This window comes from Petaurus breviceps, unplaced genomic scaffold, assembly GCF_028583685.1.
Source record: "Petaurus breviceps papuanus isolate PSGF00001 unplaced genomic scaffold, PetGlider_PUasm1.0 77, whole genome shotgun sequence".
NCBI classification, from domain to species: domain Eukaryota; kingdom Metazoa; phylum Chordata; class Mammalia; order Diprotodontia; family Petauridae; genus Petaurus; species Petaurus breviceps.
Window position 1 is genome coordinate 11,443,909 of NW_027186492.1, and position 23,269 is coordinate 11,467,177.

The following is a 23,269-nucleotide window of genomic DNA, read 5'->3' on the forward strand; positions in this document are numbered from 1 at the left end:
ACACAGTCCTGCTGCACCAAATGTTATCCTTAAGGCTTCCAACAAGTGTAGCACAGACTGAACAATCAGGATATACCGGGGTGTATATCTAGACAGGGTCTACTATTAGCTTTCCTTCCTATTATCTTTTTTCCATTTCCTCAATGATTTCTCAAACACCTTGTCACATTGATAGACTAAGGGGGAAAAATCTATAGGTCTCCATCTTCATCTTGAATCCATCCACCATATCTGATAACATGCTAATTTAATGTTGCCTCAAGGAGACTAAAGGAACTAATGTTTTTTTTTTTTCAAATTTTCCGTGTGTGTGTGTGTTTGTGTATGTGTGGTCACAAATTTAGTAACCACAATTTATCTTCTCAGTGGTAATTCACTTTAGTTTCTGTCTGCTAAAAACTCTTTTTCAAGAAAAGTTGCTCTTCTCAGAGGAAAAGGGAAGAAAAACACCCAAGGACTGGTATAGAATCTACAAAAGACAGAAATAGGCATCCCCTGGTACCAGACCATTTAATTCAGTGCTGTATTTACATAGTTCAGTAGGAAAAGAGTAACCACTATTGTATTAGGTACTGCCTTTTATAAAGGCTTCTTTGGGGAACAGAATAGAATTTGGAATTCATTTGCTTTCATCAAGAACTCTATTCCATTTCAATCTGCCAACATCCTAATTAAGATGATCAGAATCTTAGGTGATCTATTATGCTAGATCTAAGATACCCTAGCATACATTAGACATGATGTTACATGGTGTGCTTACATTTAAGTGATAAGATGATTGGGCAGGAAGCATGCCTCACTCCATGTTTTGGGCTAGCACACTGTCAGCCTTAAATAAATAATGGCAATACCTTTGAGTCTCTTCTTCCTCGCTACCTTTTTAGATTTAATTTAATCTTATGGTTTTTTTTTTTTAATTCCAGTGCCTTCTGACTGTTTGTACCCTTGCCTTGTAAAGGTCTTGTGGCTATTTTTTTTTCTTTTTGCCCCCCAAAAAGGTGGTTACTTTACCTTGCCCATAGGAAAAAAGAAAAGTGACTCAAATATGTATATGCACATGTATATGCATTTCTCTGTGCCAATGGGTATGGTGATTTCAAAGACCATAAACGGAAGCAGGTCAAAGGAAAGGATTTTAGAACTCCAACTAGCAGTCGATCTGTCTACTAATTTCCTTCCAGCAAGGTAGTTGCAAGGTTAAGACTACCCTGTCATTTTCTAACTTGCTTGCTGTATTCTGCAATATAAACTTGAAGTGATCTTTTTCATGGAATCTCATCTGTTTCTAACCCAAAGGAGAATCAGTTACTGTCTGTGGTGTAATAAGTGAGTCAATAAATATTCATTAATCACCTACTATGTGCCAGACATTCTGCTAAACACTGGGAACATAAAGAAAGTTTTTAAAAACCCTATCTGTTCTCAAAGACCTCATAGTCTTAAAAGATAGACAACAACAAAACCTACTTACAAACAAGATATAGATAGATAGACAGACAGACAGACAGATAGAGAAATAGAGATAGATAGAGATAGAGAGAGACGGATCAATTGGAAATGATCAATAGAAGAACGGCATTAACATTAAGAAAGATCCAGAAAGGCTTCTTGCAAAAGATGAGATTTTAGCTAGGACTTGAAAGAAACCAAGGAAGCCAGATGGCAAAGATGAGGAGGGAGAGAATTCCAGGCATGAGAAAAAGTGAGTGAAAATTCCCAGAGTTGGTAGATGGAGTTTTTGTTGTTGTTTTGTTTTGTTTTCATTCGAGGCACAGTGAGAAGGGCAGTGTCACTAAATCAACTGTAAAGTATTTGCAGAAGTGTGAAGTGTAAGTTAGTCAGGAGGGAAGTAGGAATTCCAGAAGATTTCATATTTTTTATCCTGGAGGTGATTAGAGAGCCTCTATATGCAAAACTTATAGATAGATAGATAGATAGATAGATAGATAGATAGATAGATAGATAGATAGATAGACAGACAGACAGACAGACAGACAGACAGACAGACAGATAGAGATAGACAGATAGATGGGTAGAAAGTTGGATGGGTAGATGGATAGATGGATAGATAGATAGATAGATAGTTTGATAACTTCATTTGGAAAGTCCTGACCTTGATTCTTAGATGCCAAAGCAATGGCAGTTCATTGCAGATTGTATATATGTGTGTTAATACATACATATATATGTATATGTTTGTATATACACATATTTTTGTTTATATGTAAATATGTGTGTATATGTTTACAAAGGAAGTATAAATCTCCCACTACTGTCATTTTTATGACTTTACTGTGATAAGCCTTGTTTGGCAAACCAACAGTTACCCTGGATCATCTGGTTAAGGCTGAGAGTCCTGCATGTTCTGTCACTAAGCAAAGTTTAAGTATTCCTTCCAGCTTTCAGTTTTTGTTTTCACCATGAAAGGTCAAGAAAAGAAGGCACTGTTTCTTAAGGGTTAGGTATACACTGTGTCTTGAAATCCCTCTGGTCGTTTGTAGCATTCAAAATTTAACATATTGAAAGTCTCGTTTCAGGTGATAAACTAGCACAAGACTTGCCATAAAATACAGTGTATAATTACAAGCAACTTCTCCATTCCTAAATATGAGTGCCAAAGCTATATTTCTAGATCTGTTGAATTCTTTTTTTTTTTCTTCTGTTTCTCTACTTCCTTGTATAAAAGACTCCATAGTCCTGGGAAAACATTTTTTTTAAATGAAATACAACAAATAAGGTATGCTACAGGGTCCTGGGGGAAAAGTTTCCTCGAGTCTTTGAATTTACTCCTATTCTATTTCTTTACAAGATTTCTAAGACCAAGTCCTTTCTGCAGTCTCTCAAACAAGGTAAAAAAGAAAAATACCCCCTAGATATATTCTTTAGATTTTCTATTATGCTTCTCAGGTTCCCAATAGCTTCTGAAGTAAACTTAAGATAAATTCTAGAGTTATCTTTCCTATTACGTTTTAATTTTAGTTACTCTTTCAGCTCCAGAATGAAATAGGTGATCATAACTTATTTCGAGATGTATTTTGTGGCACTCTTTACACATGACCTATTGCAAGGTCGTATCATATAGTAAATGTCTCGAAGCTGGTGACAGCCAAAAGAGTTGTTGTTTGTTGTTGCTGTTGTTGTTGTTGCTGTTGTTGCTGTTCTTGTTGCTGTTGTTGTTGCTGCTGTTGCTGTTGTTGTTGCTGTTGTTGTTGTTTCAGCAATAAGGAAACACTGGGTGGCCCCTTTTATAAAGCTCCACCTAAGGAGATGTGGACTTCTTTTTAAGAAGAGAATAATGACCACATATGTGATATGTGTATAATGAGAAATCCTATAGAAACAATTTCTGACCTTAGGCTTATTTTTCATTGTATATGACAATGAAAATTGTATATAACAACACTGTATATTACAATTATAAGCCTTATTTGACAAATCAACAATTGCCATGAATATTAAGGCTGAGAGGAAAGTTTCTGTTCAGATCACTATTCATAGAAGTGGGGGCTGGATAAGACCTTAAAAATAGATCATCCTCCTACTTTGACCCATTCATTTTACAACTGAGTAAACTAAAGTTATAGGAGCCATCCATGGTCACTCAAGCCGAAATTTTAAACCAAATCATCTGACTCCAAAAACCAGCTCTCCTTCCATAATGCCACAGTTGCTACTTATTTCCAGATTGTTAAAACCTACTTGAATCATTCTAGTTTCCTTACTAAAATCTAGTAAAAATGAAAATTCAGTTTGGGTTCATTTGTTTGAACTTGTTAAAGCACTTATTCAAAGCCGACTACGTATCAGATAGTCTGCCAGGTGCCAATGGTACAGAGACAAAATGGAAACAAGACCTGTTCTCAAAGAGCTTACATTCTATCGGAGAGAGAAGTAGAAACACAGTTATACAGAAAAAAATTATATGTGTGTGTGTATGTGTAATACAGGTAAATGGGGAGGGGGTGTAGCAGCAAGCACCCCAAGCGTCTTCGGGGTTTGCTGCCAACACAGGTTCTTGGATCTGCTTTGATAAAGGAAAGCAACTCAAAATGGGTTAACAAGCTTACTTTAATCAGTCAAACATATATCGTTTACCTCGTTCAGGGGGAAAAGGTCAACACCCTGATCTTCAAAGTATACAGGCAGAATTATCAAGACAGAAACAGATCAAGTAGACAGCTTTCCAAACTGTCCAACCATTACATCCATACCAAACAACATCTGAGTTTTTCAAAGCCGGGGGGCTCTGGACAACAGCTTCCCAGAATCCATATCAAATCACAGAACACTTCTCAAAGTGAGCCCCAAAACAAAGCTACACATCAGGGCTTATATAGCCTTCTCCTGGCTCAGAGAACGTAACAACCTTATTGACTCACTGGCCAATCAAGAAGTATCTACTGAAAAACAAGCCTCCCACCCCAGGCTCCAAGTGCACTTTAGCCTAGGGACAGGGAAGATCTTCCAAATTTACGTTCCCATTACAGGGGGAAAAAACATTAGTAGCTGGCAAGATTAGAAATGGCTTCATGTTCAAGGTGTTGACAAAAGGAAATAAGGGGTATGAATATGCAGAGGTGAAATGAGAGTGTTCCAACTGTAGCTGAGTCAATCAGTTCAGAGATAATTCAAAATAACCTAATAGAAGGAGACTAGGTGGTGCAGTGGATAGAGTACTGGATCTGGAGCCAGGAAGACCCGAGTTCAAATTCGTCCTCATACACTTACTAGCTGTGTAACCCTAGGAAAGTCACTTAACCTTATTTGCTTTCATTTCCTCATCTATAAAGAGATCTAGAGAAGGAAACGGCAAACTGCTTTAGTATCTTAGCCAAAAAAAACACAAAATGGGTCACAAAGAATTACATATAACTGAAAAAAACTGAGCAAAATCTACTGGAAAGAATCAAAAGACATGGACTTTAGCTTTGACTCTGTCAGTTTAAGTCATTTCAATTCAATTTAACTCAACAAGCATTTATTAAATGCCTTTTCTACTCAAGTCACTTATCTACAGATCATTCTCAAAAAATAACTTTTGCCCCCATGGAGCTTGGATTCTGTTTTGTTGTTGCCCTTGTGTCATTTCAGTAATGTCTGACTCTTCATGACCCCATTTGGGGTTTTCTTGGCAAACTTACTGGAGTGGTTTGCCACTTCCTTCTCCACCTCATTTTGAAGATGAGGAAGCTGAGTCAAACAGGGTTAAGTGACTTGCCCAGGGTCACACAGCTAGTAAGTGTCTGAGGTTGGATTTGAACTCAGGAAGATGACGCTTCCTGACTCCAGGCCAAGTCCTCTACCCACTACAGCCACCTAGTTACCCATACATTCTGTTAGGGACATACAAGTTATATACAGGCAAATAAATAAAAGCTCATTTGAATGAAAGAACAATTACAATGAGGGGAATTGGAAAACTTCTTGGAAGAGGTGGCACATGTGATGATCCCTGAACAAAGGAAAGGATACGATAGAAAAACATAAGCAGAGAGTGTATTCCAATCCTGAGACTGGAGTGCCTAAATAAAGGAAGATGGAATGCCAAGTTACCAGTCACTAGATGAGTTTGATTGAAATGAGGAGCATATGAAGTACAGTAATGTAAAATTTCTGGAAGCATGGCTCAGATTATATGATGAAGGGCTGGAATTTTGTCCTAGAGACAATAGGAAGCTATTTCAAATTTGTAACATCATCACACCTGTACCTTTAGAAAAAAAAAATTTTTTGGCAGTAATGTGGAGGATGGTTGAGTACTGTCTTTATCTCTGAAGAGAGAGAATATTCCTCCCCCCATAGCTAATGCTTCACAAAAATGTCATTAGACTTAAGTGAGATTATGATTATCCTTTTTGCTTAGAAACATTACCCAAAAAATGACACTATGATTATTATTGCATATTATTTGTCAGCCAATTTTATAAAATATGATTGTTTTCAATCTAGGAAAAATCATAAGATATTCAGGCTTTTTTTAAAAAATGAGGAAAAGCATAAAAATTAAACATGCCATGGTATAACAGGAAGAAGAAAAGATACATGAGATAGGGGTGCTCCATCACATCAAATGAATGACTTAGGTCAATAGGTCAGAATATGCATTTTTCCCTAGGCCCCTAAAGACAATGTCGCCACTGTCATCACTTAGCTTCTAAAATCTTTTGCATAGTTTATAATGATCTATTCCTTCGGGCAGGAGGAATAGATGTTGGGAAAAAATAATAGTAATTCATTTTTATATCATGCTTTCTGGTATACAAAGATACTCAGATGACAGCTTCCTATGTAAAGATACAATAAGTTAGTGTTACAAGTTTAAATCACCAAGAGGCAAATTTAGGCTTGATATAAGGAACAATATCTAATAACTAGGGCTATCAAAAGCAGACAGGACTACCTTGAGAAACAGTAAAGTCCCCTTCAATAGAGGTCTTTAAGCAAAGCCTAGATGGCAATCTGGGGAGAAAGATTGTAAAGAAGCTTCTTGTTCAGGTGTGGATGCACTAGATGACCTCTGAGTTCATTTCCAACTCTGAGATTCTGTGATTTGATACCCTTCCACCAAGTGCTAAATTCCTATTATAATCATTATTTCTTTTCTTCTTTCACTGTCAATTTTGCCTTAAAATGAGGATTATTCTAAATGTTCAGTTAACATGATGATGTCACATAGTTTTATTGGCCCAATCTTTCAACTGGACAACAGATTGTGTCCCTGTCAACCTGAATGAAATGTTTCATCAATGCAACTTAGAAGTGATGCCTAGAGTTGCTTGTTTCTTTCAAAAAGCTCTTCCATCTAGTCATTTTCTTTATTGTTTTTATAATACCATCATTTTACATTTTCCCCAAGCAAAAAATCTGAGTGCTGACAAATCTTTCCTTTGCACCTGTAACCTGTTGCCAAATCCTACCACTCTTTCCTGAGCATTTCCAACCTGTGCCTTTCATCTCCACCCATACCTTATGGCTATACCACCAGTCTAACATCTTGTCATCTCTCATTGGTGGCTTCCCTTTATACTTCTCCTTAAACTTGGTTTAGTTCTGTATTTAGCCTATTCCTCCCACTCTTTATTGTTTTAGTACAGTCAAATGTTTTATCTTATACCAATTCCTAGAACATCCAGATTTGGGCATCACATGAACACTCTTCTCTTTCATATTATCGCCAAAATCCAGTCCTTTCCATGATACCTTCGCCATGTTAAACAGAAATCCTGATTCTATTCCCCCACTAATTTCAGCAAACATCTTAGTTATTCCCCTTCTGAAACTTATAAATCCTTAAGCTTATGAATTATGTTAATATGATTCAGCCTGCGCCCTTGCCATGGTGGTCTCCCTGTTGTAGAGTTGTTTGTTAGTAAGTCTGTCTGCATTTAAGAATGAGTTCCAAGAATATCTGTTTAACTTACTCTGTGTAGCATTTAGCACAGTGCCAATCCACACATGGGTGCTGAATAAATGTTATTTGATGATGATTTAATTGCTTTGCCAATTCCAGGAATAGAAACCATGAATTCCCCCAAGTAACAATAAGCTTCACGTGCCGAGTGTGTTAGCAGACTGGTTTTCTGTTTTTGCTTATGTCAGACTAACGGCGGAAGAAGAGTAAGATACCATGAAGTAAATGCTTTTGGATAAAATCATATTTTCCACCATTTGGCTAAGGGCCTCTACTTCCAAATGGAGAAGTTCTAGGTGAGAAGCCGCAACACTTAAATTCCAACTGTATGTTTCATTGGTTCTTTAGTAAATGCAAAATGGAAACCTAAATCATGCCAAGAGGTATTTTTAAAGGACTTGTTGTATTCAATGCATCCACCATTATGGAGAACTTACACTCTGAGCAAAAAGATTTGTTAGCAAAGCATATGACCTTCTTCCCACTACAATGACCATCCCCTAATTAGGCAATGCATCTGATAGTCATTAACAGGAATGAGATAATGAATCACTTTCTCTCTTCTTTGTTAATTTGCTGTAACCAAGCGGCTAATGGATGTCAGAGCTGAGTGATTGCACTGATTATAGTGATTTATAGTTGCAACAAAACAATTTAAAACCATTCTGATTATTCATGCTAAAGATGCTTTATGTTTTGTTTACTAAATGCTTTATGTCCCCTTCCTTCCAACTCTAATTCACCCCTCCCCTCCCCATATACTGAAAGGCATCTTCCTGAGAAACTTAGAAGTTGCAAGCTTTTTTATTGTTTCAGAGTAAGTCATATCATTTTGTTTATATATAAAAAAGTTTACCCAGTAGAAATGAAAAGCCTTAGGGGTGGAAAGGAAACTTCAGTGGTGCCTAGTTCAAAAGAAGAGAGGAATAAGAGGAAATACGGCAAACTTCAAGCCACTTACCTTGGGGCTTCCAGTCCCTTCCTCATCCTCTGTAGACACATCAGTAGCCAGGATCTCTGCTTTGATGATATCCAGAGCCCGAAGAATCCAGCTGTGTTGCCGTTTGATTTGCCTCTGTAGTTCCTTCCATTGACTTGCAATCATCTGCAGCATGTCCTTCAGTCCTTCTCGAAAATGAAGGGAGAGGGGGAAAAATGAAGCAAAAGTTGTGGATTTGATTGCATCTTTAGTTACTGTTCTTTACTTGGTGAGCAGGAGAAATGGAAATTTAAAACAATTTCCATAAAAGTATCTTGGCACCCCCCCCTATTATTATTACTTGTCATTCAAGATAGACTAGAAATTCTTGCATTCCCCTTCCCAGCAGGGCAAAGTCAAGTCAAAGGACATCCAGATCTGCTACTCAACTGCACCGAGTCAAGGTTTAAAATTCTGTTTGTACTTCTTGAAGGATGTATGTTCGACAAGGGGCAGCTAGATGGTGTAATGGATAGAACACTGGGTCCTGGAGTCAGAAAGACTCATCTTCCTGAGTTCAAACCTGGCATGAATCATTTTTGAATTGTGTGACCCTGGGCAAGTCACTCAACCCTGTTAGTTTCAATTCCTCATCTGTAAAATGAAGTGAAGGAAATGGCAAACCACTTCATAGTCTTTGCCAAGAAAAACCCAAATGGAGAGTGAGACATGACTGAAAAACAATAAATTGTGATCAAAAAGTTAACAATAACTGAATGACTTCTGTTTTTCAAAGATAAGGTCCCATATACATTTGTGTAGAGATTCTGTAGATGAAGTAACAACAACCAGAGAAATGACGGGAAAAGGTGAGGTAGTTCTGATAGGAAGAGTAGTAAGTAGGCCAGAATTCAGACAGCAAGCTTTAGCATCAGCACATCTGATTAAAAATTCTTGTTAAAACTGGTCATGGTAAGCCCCAAAGATACTAGCTAAATTGTAATTCATCCCATCTTGAGGCTGTTGCATACAAGGATAAGCATAACCAAATGACAAAACTATTTTTAATTTATAATATGTTCCTCATAAATGCATTAATAATGGGGAAGGAATTAGTTTAAGGACCAGAAAACCTACTGATGCAATTACCAGAGCAGAACATTTAAAAAAAAAATTATGTGTATGGCTAGGCATAGAAAGATCCAGCTAGCTATGTGTATACCTTCTCCCTTATATCTAAAGATATATCCATTAGTACACTAATGCATATGCATCGATATCCATATGCACAATCCTCATTCATTATCTTAATGTTATTTCCGAAGCTTCGACATCAAAGACTGCGTCAACATGAAGTTTTCGGTGATGTGATTTCCACTGAAACTCAGCTGAACAGCAAGACCAAAATGAAATGAACAGACTATTTGGAGGCAGTATTTCATTTTATAAGTATCACAGCATTGTATGCAGTATATGAAACATTTATAAATCTTGAAGGTCAATCTGATAATGTAAATATTAATAATACATAAGGAAGTGAATATATGCAGTAATTTACAGCAATGCTTCTTCATTCTTTAATAGTCTGGAGACATAAAGACTTGCAATATTTCAGGAGGATTTACCTGATTTGTGAGATACAATAAGCTCCAGAAGTTGCTGCCCCTCTTCCACCACAGCTTCCTTTAGAGCACAATGACTGTCTACATTCAATTTAAAACTCTGCAAAAGAAAAAAGGAAAAAAGTTAAATATATATATAAGATATTTAACATTATGCTGTATGTGAGCATATATAGGTATATATACATATGTGTGTCTATATACATACATCAAATCCTAAAGTGTGAGTTAACCAGAAAGTACACATATAAAAATAACTTGCTACTTTTTATCAAGAACCACAGTCCAATTTACCCAATAGACAAACTAATTTGCAATAGTAAAAAGCTATTGATATTTGGGATCTGGGCTCAAAACGTTTTCATTAGATTAGTAAAGTGCATCTGTTTAGAAACAGCTGACAAATCTAGAAATTCATTAGGTTTTTATGAAAAGTCACATCCCGTAGGCTATATCAAGAGTAGCAGTATTCTATAAAATACACTGAATTTATACCAGAACATATGAGCTCTTTTTCTTCAGGTTTTTTTTAATGTTGGTGATAGCAATATTTCTGAAACCATAAAAAATTGGCAGCATAAAATATATTAGCCTTATGTGCACATATATAAACCCATTAATATAGTAGATGTCTGATTCTTCTCTGCATTTTTTCCCATGCTCCCCCAATCAGATAGATAAGGAGTTTTTAGACATCTCATTAAAACTTAAGTCGAGTATTTTTCTATATTTTATTATTATTTTGAAATCTATAGCATGGTATATTGGGCAGTTAGGAAGCACAGTAGATAGAGTGTCATGCCTGGAGACAGGAAAACCTGAATTCAAATCTAACCTCAGATACTAACTAGCTGTGTGACCCTAGGGAAGTCACTTAACCCTGTTTGCCTCAGTTTCCTCATCTGTAAAATGAGCTGAAGAAGGAAATGGCAAACCATTTTAGTATCTTTGCCAAGAAAACCCCAAATGTGGTCACAAAGGGTCAGACATGACTACTGAAATGACTGAATAGCAACAAAAAAAAGCGTGATATAGTAGATGGAGGGCTGGTCTTTGATTTAGGAATACCTGGGTTCAGACCTTACCTCTCAGTTATTATTGTTATTATTAATATTTATTATTACGTAATTTAATATCTCAATGCCTCCAGGCAAACATCTAAATTAACATGTTGCAAAATTGTTCCCGATCCTCACTGAGAAAGGAAGCCTCTTCACTTGGAGTTTCTTACAACAGGGAAAATCACAAATCCAGACCGAAATAAAAAAAATTCTTTATAATATCACATAGCTTGCAGTGATACAATACGGATGGTATGATAGCATCCATGTTACGGACATTTCCCATCATGGGCCAGTAATCAAGCTAACTTCCCATAAAAAAAGAATGTAATATAAAGATGATTGAGAAAGAGTATTTCTGTCCTAGAAGCCAGGGTCCCACTGTTTTTAAGGTCCCTCAAAAGTTCAGCAATTTAATTTTCTCTCTCCTTTTTTTCTACTCATAGAATGACAGGTGAGAACAGGTGAAATTTCTGAATGTTGAATCATGGGAATTGCCATTGATGGCAGCAGGATAGACCATAACTGAAGCAACACACATTGGGTAAGATTGTGTGACTTGGAGTCAGGAAGCCCCAAGTTCAAGCCCTGTCTCAGATACTCAATGGGCATGGATGACTCTGGGCAAGTCACTTAACCTCTCTGTGTCCCCGTTTCTTTCTTTAATTTTTGTCTTTTTGGAGGAGGAAAGGCTAAGTGACTCGCCCAAAGCTAGTAACTACTAAGTGTCTGAGGACAAAATTGAACTCAGGTCCTCCTGACTGCCAGTGATCTATTCACTGTGCCACCTACCTGCCCCATGTCCCCATTTCTTTATCTGCAGAGTCAAGGGGTTAGCCCTCCCAAGTTCACTTCAGCTCTAAATCTTTGATCTTATACTACAGCTAGCTTTTGGAACAAGTGGTTTTCCAGTTAAGGGTATGGTCCTTAATTTAGCTAGCCAATACTTTCCTAGGGACTGGCCTTTGGACATTAAATTTTGATTTTGCAATGAATAGCTTCCAAAGTGTCACAAATCTTTTGGTCCTTATAATTAGGTTCCTTCCAAGATGTCTCTAATGCTTGGCTACTTAGAGTCATCCTTGATGTCACTGGCATAGACACTTTTTCCATCAACTCAGTTTCTGACCTCTCAGGGTCTTCTGATCCTGTGCAATTCTCTTCAACCCTCTTCTATAAATCCATCCCATTTTCACAACACATTGAGCCCTTTGATCCTTGACTACTGACCATCCATGTAACATCTCTCATTCTTGCTATGTGACTAGCCCAATTTCTTTTGGAGTGGTTTATGTCATTGACTATAATTTATGTAACTTTAAAATCAAATCATTCTTGATAATAAATTAAAGTTGATTTGCACTCAACATGCATCTTTCCATTGTCTTTAAGGTCACCTGCAATTTAAATCCTTCTGATTTGAATCCCTATTTGCAGTCATTTAAATCACCTGGATTTCCCATGAACAAGATACTTTATTTCCTGGCTCCAGGGATTTTAACTAACTGTCTACCATATCTGGAATGTTCTCTTTCCTCTGCTTCAACTGTTGACCACTGGGGATTCCTTTAAATCCCAACTAAAATCCTACCTCTTACAGGAATCTCTCTGACCCTTATTAATTCCATTGTGTTCCCCCTACTATTTTCTATTTAATCTGTATATAGCTCATTTTTTTATGTATTTGTATGCATGCTGTCTCCCCCATTCAATTGTAAGCTCCTTGAGGGCAAGTTATGTCTTTTGTCTCTTTGTATCCCCAGAACTTAGCATAGTATCTGGCACATAGTTACCTAATAAAGATTTATTAAATGATTGAGTGACTTGGATAATATTGGCATAGAAAAGATGAACATTTTCAGTGGGGAATAGCCAGATATCTCTGAAAGTATTACACAATTTCCCAAAGGTGATACAGAACAAGATAGCTTTTATATTTTTAGATTATTATTTCAAAAAGAGGGGTTTTTTTTCCTCTAAAAAATCACATTGGGGAAAAGAGGAGAATCCACAAAAGGATGGTCCCATAGCCCTCACTTGGGGCACAGAGTAGCTATATCCAGAGTTTAGAACAGTGCCTGACAAATCACGGCACTCACTAATTACTCATTACCTTGAAGTGAACTAAGGATGTTTACCCGGAGAAGACAAAACTGGCTCTATACTGGATCAGGAAGTGAAAACTTAATGAAAGAAGGAAGAACTCTTCAAGTCTTATCAAGTCTTATATTCTCTCTAGAATAATAATTTTTGTGCTGAGAAAGATAAGAATGATTATTAAGGACCCAACTCTGAGGATAAACGAAGAGATAGATAGCACCTAGTTTCACCCTTGATGGCTTCATGTGACCTGGCAGGCAGAACTACATCTTCCAGTAATGAACGAATTGGTTAAACACACACACACACACACACACACAAACATTAATGAGCCATGGCCAGAGACTTTCAAAGTATCACAGAGAACAACAATGCCCCCATTTTCCAAAAAGGAAAAATAAGGAAATCATCAAGGGAATCTAGACTAGTGAGCTTAACTTCAACTTTTGTCAAAATTTGAATTGTTAAAGGGATAGTTAGTGAAAATCTAGAAACAGAAGTTGTAATCACAAAGAGCCAACCCAGTTTCACCAAAAAGATGTTAAAAACTTACTTCTTTCCTTCCTTTCTTCCTTCCTTCCTTCCTTCCTTCCTTCCTTCCTTCCTTCCTTCCTTCCTTCCTTCATTCATTCCTTCTTTCCTTTCTTCCTTCCTCTCTTTCTCTTTCCTCCTTCCTTACTTCCTTTCTTCCTTCCTCCCTTCCTTTCCTTCCTGCCTTCTTTCTTTCTATCTTTGATTCTTTCTTATAGTGCTACCTCACTGGTAGATCTGGGGGAAAGCTATAAGTATGATATACCTATATTGTAGAAAAGTACTTCGGTTAATTATATCATACTGTTCTTGTGAAACAAATGGAGAAGTACACACTAGAACAGTACAAAAAATGGATTTGGAAATGATCAAAAGTCCAGTTACAAAGAGTAGTCATTGATTAGTTTATGATCAACTTAGAAAGAGGTCTCCATTGGTATATACTTAGGATATCTATGCTTGACCTTGTGTTGGATGCCAACAGCAACATGGATGCCAATGACTTAGGTAAAGGCAGAGATAGCACATTACCAAATTTGAAGATGAAAAAAAGCCTAGAGGGATAGCTAATGTACTGTATACAGACTTAGGGTTAAAAAAATATCTTGGCAATCGAAAACAATGGATAGAATAAAGATGAAATATAAGTAGGATAAACATAAAGTGAAAACAAGATAAAAGATAAAGTATAAAAGTGGCTTCAGAAATTCAAGTTCAAAATATGAGATGGAGGAGGCATGTATATGGAGAGTAATTCTTATGAAAAAATCCATCAATTAATAAATAAGTATTAAGCACTTACTATGTGCCAGGTACTGTGATAAGTACTGGAAAGCACTGGAAGAAAAATTTGAGTGTTTCTACAGACAGTAAATTCAATGTAAGTGAATTGTGTTATGTGTAGCTCCCAGGAGAATATGAGCTCCTTGAGGGCCAGAATTGTTTCATTTTTGACTTTGTATTCTCAGTGTCTAACATTGCGTCTGGCATGTAATAAACATTAATATGAATTTATTGAATTAAATATAGAGCAGCCAACAAAATTAATGCCCACTTAGCATTAATAGAAGCAGAGTATTCAGAACTAGAGCGGTGATGGTCCTGCTGTACTCTCTGCCCTGAACGGGCCGTATCTAGAGGGATATGTTCATTCTTGGGACCCACAATCTAGGAAGGATAGCAATAAATTGAAGAACACCTGGGTGAGTTCAGTTAGGATGATGAATGGTTTTGAGTTCACGCAACGTGAGGAATAAGGTTTTCTCCCATACATATAAAGTAAGCTCCTCATAAAGAGAAAGTTTTATTTTTATCTTTGCTTTCTAGAATCTAGGAGAGTGCCTGGTTCACAGTAGGTACTCAATAAATATTTGTTACATTGAATTGAACAGGGTGTGTTTTAGCCTGGAGAAGAAAAAAGTAGCATGTGACCTTTAAATATCTGGAGTGCTCTCACGTTGGCAAGGGAATAGGTTGGTTCCCATAGTTCTGAACTCCAAAGCAATGGGTGGAAGTCACAAAGAGGAAAATTCAGGTAAATTTTCCTATTAATTGTTACCATGCAAAAGTAGAATGGAGTGCCTCAGGAGGCAGTGGGAGTCATTTCCCATCACTGGAAGTATTTTTGTGGCCCTGGCCTCTTTCACCTATAGGCAGTTAAGTAGCTGAAAGAAAATTTGGCAATTATTAGAAAGTCTGACCTTCTTAGTCAGGCCTATATAGCCATGAGTCAGGCATATTATAGAATGGTTTTCTGCTCTGATCAGGAAGGACTCTGAAATCTCTTCTTGTTTTTCTGATTCTTTCTCCTGTTCAGACGTGGACCATGCTCATTGATCCTCTACCACACATCCTTTAAGATATACTGATAGACTAACTCAAATGGCTATCCATCCATGTCATCATCTGGACAACATGCATTTTCATCCACTTAATTTTCCCAGTATGAATAGCTAAACTGATCTATTTAAGATAATTACAGATTTCACTATGGAAATTTCATTGTATTCTAAGGTATGTGCAATTTGTATTACATCATCAGCTAATTGGAGCACTTATTTCTAAAACTTGCTCCTAACAAACCATAGGGAATCTTCTTTTTTTTTTAGCTCTACATAGGATATTCTATATAACACTGACAAAAGCCTTAGGTGAACATATTGTATCACTAATGAGCATTTATTGAATGGCCCTGGTATGTATAACAAAGTAGCCTGGCTTTTGAATAATTTATAAAGTAGGTAGAGTCACACTGGGGAAATAACATAGATATAAAAATCATAAATATGAAAACAAATGTAAGAAGAATTTCAACGAACAAACATACATAGTACGCAGAAGGGGAACAATGTTGATTATTCTGGAATGGTTTGTGTATCTGGACCATTTTCTAGTTAGTTAGGGAATGCCCCAGGGATGGTTCAAACACACTTTTAAAGGTAACTTATGTGAATTCACAGAGAGAGAAGCAAGAGGGCCAAATGTAATAATGAATGGAGGGGATGTAGGAACTTAAGTTATTTGGTACATCCAAGTTTAGATTTAATTTAGTAGTTTTGATTCAAAGCCATTTGATAAATCAAAAATTTTTAGAGATCAGTATTATATTCAGTTTGGGAGCCACAATTTAAGAAGGTTATTGATAAGCTACAGAGCATACAGAGAAAGGCAACCAGGGAGGTGAGAGTTGTTGAATTTAGGCAGTATGAGGATCAGTTTTCCCCCCATAGAATGTTAGCTCTTACAGGGCAAGGACACATTTCAATACTCCCATTTCAAAAGAACATCCAGAAGAATCCCTAAAAAATCTTGCCGAAACACTAGCAAAAAAAATTTTTTTAAAACTTACTAGATTTACTAGATTACTAGAATGGTGTCCAAAAAGACAGGTTTCTTCAAATTTTCTTGTAATATCACCGTTTATATATCCATTTTTGACCTTATCTTAGTTAAATCATGTTAGATATTGATCTATGTCCAATTTCTGCCATACTGCTTTATGGTTTTCCCAAGAATTTTTATCAATTAATGGATTCTTATTCTAAAATCGTAAGTCTTCATACTTGTCAGATATGGGAAAGAAAAAAAAAGAAAGAAAAGAAATTTACATGACAACTTTTCATATATTTAAAAGGAATAGCAAGCTGTACATAACAGATTTGCAGTTTCATGTGCAATCATCTTTACTATATTATAGAAATGCTTGTTTCATTCCACAAATTAAAAATAAAATAAATAATTTTTAAAAAGACTTGGATTTCTTTCTCAGAGCATCTAACTCCTGCCCTCTTTTCAACAACAGGCAGATAACAAGGTGAAAGGAAATATGGTAATTATTAGAAATTCTAACCTTCTTGGTCAAGCTTAAACATGGACAATGTCAATTTTGGTACTTTGTCTTTGATCTCCTTTTGCATCTGAAGTTTAAAAAATATTTTAAATCTAAAATAGTCTCAAATAGAATGGTTGGGAAAAGGAGGAGGAACAAGGAGAAAGCTTGAGACAGAACTCAAAATAGTCCCAAAAAACTCAAAGAAAAATCTTCCTACCCAACAATTTCCTGGAATGAACCCTATTCTAGAAGTTTCCTCACAACTGTGAATTTAGCCTGGTGCTAACAATATTTAATTTACTGTTTACTTAAAACAGACTTGTGTTGAATGGTACGTAATCATGTATTTCACAAGAGGTGCATCAGGGATATGCCTCAAAGCAGAAGATAACGTAAAGGACCTGAGAGTAGGTTGGGTAATTTGAGATAATTGAAGCCAAGAGTATAGAATAGATGCAGCTGGGTCTGGCACGGTCTCAAGATGACGTGGCTGCATTTGATGGGAAAATTGGAAAGGATGAAGTATTCACTGTTAGGAAAAAGATCAGCTTGATGCCCTGGAAAAGAACCATTTAACATAAATATTACCCAAATGTTACAATATTGCTTGATTTTCAGGTGCGCCTATTAACCATTAATAATATTAACTAAGAAATCCACAATGGGTCTCCTTGGCAGCATCCCTAAGGAGGCCCATCTTTAGGATCTTCAACAAAATCTCTGACTTCAAAAGGCCCCAAAGATTGCCTTACTTTATATTCAAGGATAAAACCAGGATGTGAGAAATTTCTGCCTTTCTACTTGGAAAAACATCTTCTTCCCTAATACTACACAATAATACCTTATAGTCAAGAGCCACCCTCTAACTTCCACAGTTTTTTTCTGAAAATGTATAAAATTCTCCTAAGACTGAATTCAAAGCAAGTTCATTCCCACAGACATGTACCCTAGTCTCTGGTGCCATTGGTTCTAGGAAGCACCATAGATATGGGAAGTTTGGGCCTTGAAGGACAGTTTCCCTAAAGAGAAATTTGGAGAGAGAATTTTTTGGAAGGGGGAAGGCAAGGCAATTGGGGTTAAGTGGTTTGCCCAAGGTCACACAGCTATTAAGCGTCAAGTCTCTGAGGCCAGATTTGGACTCAGGTCCTCTTGACTTCAGGGCCAGTGCTCTATTCACTGCGCCACTTAGTGGCCACCAGGGAGATAATTTTTAAACAGCATCTTAAAGCAAGCAGGGAAATGATCATGTAGAGTTGGCCTAGCTGAGGTCTTCTTAACCTTTTTCTTTTTGTTTCACAGATTTTTTGGTAATCTGGTGAAGTTTATTCTCAGAATTTTTTTGAAACCATAAAATAAAATATATATGATTTTAAAGGAAATCAATTTAACTAAAATGCAGTTATCAATTTTTTAAAAGTTCATGGACTCTAGGTCAAGAACCTTTGGCCTCCAGGCTAAAATGGTAACAGAGGTTTCCATGACTGTGCCCCACAAAGGGATGAGTTTGTATAGATCCTGAATGTGGCTTCCATGAGAGATTCCATATGTATTTATGCTGTTTGGCCATGCTGTGATTATGATTCCCACCTAATAACAGGTGGAAGACACATACACACACACAGAGACACACATGCACACACACACATATACACACATTTTCTCCTATGCTGTATGTGTGTATATGAGTGTATGTGTAAATATGTATGTATATGTATATGTGTGTGAATACATACACATAATACATACACATAAATCTTAATATGTGTGAGATATATATATATATATATGTATATGTATATACATATATATATATATATATGGGGCAGCTAGGTGGTACAGTGGATAGAGAGCTAGAGCCTGGAGTCAGGAAGACTCAGCTTCCTGAGTTCAAACCTGGCCTTACACACTTACTAGCAGAAGGACCCTGGGCAAGTCACTTAACCCTGTCTGCCTCAGTTTCCTCATCTATATAATTAGAAGGAGAAGGAAATGATAAACCACTCTATATCTTTGCCAAGAAAATCCTAAATGGGATCATGAAATCAGACACGGCTGAAAAACAACATATTACACACACACACACACACACACACACACACACTATTCTGTAATCAGCTCATTTCATATTGTTGAGCATGACAATTTGGCAGGTGTGAGGAGAGATGGAGAATGGAAGCCTATTAACATAAAACAAAGGCAAGAAATGCTATGCCCACTTGATAACAAAACAACCTAGTGCTTCAGAATGAGTTACCCTTGGGGAACTATATGAATACATTTGAACACATTGACATATAAAGTAATAGGAAAGGAGCACATTTGGGTACAAAGACTTAGAGCATAAAATTAGCTGTCAAAGGTTTCCTCCTACACAGAAGGATCTACCAGGATGCCATCCACTTCACACAGCAGCCTGGCAACACTTTTTGAAGCTCTTGAGCCCAAGATGGAATCAAGTTACACCATATAACTATTGCACTCAATGGCTGCAGCTGACTGGAAGGTCCTGGAAGAACAGCTGAGTTCTTCTTCCTTAGAATGTTACCTTCCCTCCTCTAGTCCTTAAGTTTTGTTTTGTTTTATTAAAGACACTATCTTTTTTTAAAAAATGAAAGTAGGAGGGGATGAAGAAATTCTCTTTCGTTTTTTTTTCTTCCTTATAAGGACATACAAAAAGCACCTGTCAGAATTCAGTATCTTAGCTGTTCCTAATGATAGATGCCAGAGGCGATCAGTCAGGCTACAGAGCCTCTAAATATGAAAGACATATTGAACTGGTGAACTTTTCCTCCCATTGTCATTTTAAAGGGATGGTATCATACACTGATGATGAATAAGGCACTTGCTGACACTGCCTTCACACACAGAGCCAGTTCAATGATTTTTACTATCCTGAGTAAAGAAAGACTTGCCTGTCTACAACAGACAAGAAAAACAAGATATGTTCTGTCAGAAGCCCAGTGATTCTAAAAGTCATCGGTTGTGTTGACCAAATCTTCCATGCTGCCCTCCTGAACAGTGACTCCCCTTGATGCTGTATACACAGACTCACCTGCCCATTTCTTGAAACACACATAAGGGAAGAACTATTTCATGTGCCTTGTCAGCCTAGCCTGGAAATCTCCATCCTCCTCTTCCCAAATGCTATTAAGGATTGTGTTTCAGAGAACAAACTATAGTGCTGGTCCCTTAGATAAATATGGCTCTAAAATGGTAACCCAGTGGCTGGGCTTGTTACTTTGAGAGATTTTTATATAACTCAACATTTCTTTATTTAATAACCTGCCCTTCTCTAATAGAAGGCACTTAAATTCAGAGAAAGCTACAAAAGCTTATAACTGCACTATGACTTTTCGGACACTCTGTACAATGGAAAGGAGTGGATTCCAAGCCATATAGTTTAGGTCCTGGCTATGCCCTATAACCTTACTCTTCTAGCTCTAATTTTCATTACCTCTACATGGCAGTGACTGGATGAAGTTATTTTTACAAATTGCGTTAAGTACTAGGGAAGAAAGGATCACGGGATTATAGATTTATAGAAGAATCAGCTCAAGCCAAGAGTAGAGAGAAATCACGGCATTCATAAAAAGGAAGCAGCTCCCAAAGTCCACTTATCCCATTCATCTACCATAAGGTGAATCTTGATTCCATCTACCCAAGGCTGATGGGGTGTCTTTTTCTTAAGGATCTCAAAAAAGGAAGGTATTTTTACATTTTCTTGCGGCTTCACAATAGGTAAGATAAATAATTTCTTCCTATTTAAAAGGCCTAAGAAGAGTTCTACCTCCTAGGGGTTTAACTGCTAGGCCAGGGGTGGGGAATATGCATCCTTGAAACCACATGTGGCCCTCTAGGTCCTCAAGATAATGGATTCAGTCAAAGAGCTGCACTTGAGTATGCCACACGTGGCCTCAAGGCCGCAGATTCCCCACTCTGTTGCTAGGCCTTAATCTTTAACCTCCTTTTTGCTTTTCCATGTTTTGCAGAAGAGTTACCCATGAAACATGGGTAGCAGATCCAATCCATAGCTCTATCAAGGACAAGTGAGTAGAAATCAGATGAAAGCAAAGTCACTCCCCACATCTCTAGCTGACTTTCAATCTGCCAGTCATCTTTAAGGGAATTATTGGTGTATTTAGTATTATCTTAGAAATTACTTGTGAAAAATTTCCAGGACAGCTAGGGGTGCAGTGAATAGAGGACCGGCCCTGGAGTCAGGAGGACCTGAGTTCAAATCCGACCTCAGAGACACTTAACACTAGCTGTGTAACCTTGGGCAAGTCACTTAACTCCAATTGCCTTGCCTTTCCCCCTCCAAAAAAAATTTCCAGGTTTTGCTCAGGGAGGATTATCTAAAGACTACCATGTTCATGAGATATGGCCAGGGACTGGAATTGTGATTTCATTGGTGCACAGAATTCCCAAATGGGGAAATTCCCTATACCAATGCAGATTGCCATATTCTCTGCAATTTATAGTCTTAGGGTATCATGTGATTTGCCCATGATCACAGAGGCAGAATGAGTCAGACACAGGACATGAACCCAGGTCATCCTAGCTCCAAGGCCAACTCTCAATGCAACTTCATGCTGCTTCTACATGTTTAAAATCACTACTAGGCTTTTATTTATAGGATTGAAGAGTATTTGTCATGTAAACCATATACTGCTTAAGGTAACCCAAATCATCAATTTATATGTACCCTCTTGACTTGTGGTCTTAATCCCATAATAGGTTGGTTGGTCCTACTAAAACTTCATATTTGCTCCAAATAAAATGAAACATTCACATTTATTATTGATTTTATTTTTCAGACACAACAAGTGACTATCCCTCCAGGTTTGATACAACCAAAAAGGAAGGTTCTGGCAGAATAAAACACTTTGACTTTCCAAACTCACTGCTGCTGTATCCCTGTGTTTCACCACTGATTAAAAAAGAGACCAGTTCAGGTACCGAATATCTTCTACCGCAATCCCAAGGTAGAATAATTGATGTAGAGTGGCCCCTGAAGAAGTGGAGTCACCAGGGTGATGGATGGATATAAGTATATTATTCACACGTACATCTGCTAATGTAACAGCCCCAATGCAAACATTAGCACTTAAGAACATTATGTGGATTTGGGACAATCCCTAGAGGACTCCAGTTCCATTAAAATTTTGTTTGGCAGCCTGGGGCAGAACTAATCCTACTCCCACATGCTTCATGCATTTTAGAGGGGAATCAAACTGCTTTAAAAATAAACTCAATAAATTTTGTGATGTCAAAACATTAACATGCTATTCATACAGGCTTCATATTTTGAAATAACAATGTGAACCTGTAGATTTGTTTTTTGCCATTCTAACACCCAGTTAAAACCCAGTTAAAATTTTTAGTTTTCTGTGTCTTTGACAGAGCTGATGGCATCATTAACACCTCAAAAGGAGCAAAGACAGCATTCTTTATATTTCAGCACCCTAGGTGTGACTGTTGTCATCAGATTGGGTAGACAAAACCCAGAATTCTCTGTGACTCAGTTCCAATCTGGCTGGTAAAGAACTGGGGAAACCATTTACCTTAGAATCATGCTTGTCTTCCATCTTGAAACCAGTTTTTGAAATAATTTGTAATCTAATCATGCTGTGTTTTTGAAGAACCAATACTATTTATTTTAAGTCTCTCAATCACTCCTTAAAAAAAATCTTTGTTTCTCTGCACAGATATTTTATACGTCTAGGATAAAGTATCTCTAGGATAAGCTGCATGGCAGTCAAGTGGTGCAATGGACAGAGTGCTGGGTCTGGAGTCAAGAAGACTCATCTTCCTGAGTTCAAATATGCCTCAGACATTCACTGGATGTGTGACCTTGGGCAAGTCATTTAGCCCTGTTTGCCTCAGTTTCCTCATTCATAAAATGAGCCAAGAAAACCCCAAACAGGGTCACAAAGAGTTGGACATGACTAAAACAGCTGAAGAACAACAACAAAAAGGATTAATTTTAATTCCTCAACCTAACACTTAGAGTCCCTCATTTTCTAGCTGCCACCTAACTTTCTAGCCTTATTTCATATTACTCCCTTTCCCTTGCTCTCCATTTCAGGCAAGCTGGTCCTCTGTCTACTTCATCTCCGCACAGGTAGTCAATTCTCCATGACCAGAATTCATTCCGTCCTCCTCTTTGGAAAATCCCTATCTTTCCTTAAGTTTGGGTGGAACGGCTCAGGTATGACCTTCTGCTTGAGTCCCTTCCTGATTATTCCAGTAGTCTGGGCATTACATTGTCACATATTCTGCATTTACTCACTT

General features: G+C 37.3%; 1 protein-coding gene across 5 annotated transcripts in view; it reads right to left on the bottom strand.

The window, feature by feature from the left end:
• The window catches only part of AKAP6 (A-kinase anchoring protein 6), a 620,041-nt gene that overhangs the window by 292,191 nt on the left and 304,581 nt on the right, over positions 1–23,269 (bottom strand). For all 5 annotated transcript variants that reach the window (XM_069105978.1, XM_069105977.1, XM_069105976.1 and 2 more), the window contains 2 exons: positions 9,956–10,052; positions 8,373–8,536 (listed from right to left, as the gene is read on the bottom strand). In XM_069105978.1, the coding sequence (XP_068962079.1) occupies positions 8,373–8,536; positions 9,956–10,052 (261 nt within the window). The remainder of the gene's footprint in view (positions 1–8,372; positions 8,537–9,955; positions 10,053–23,269) is intronic.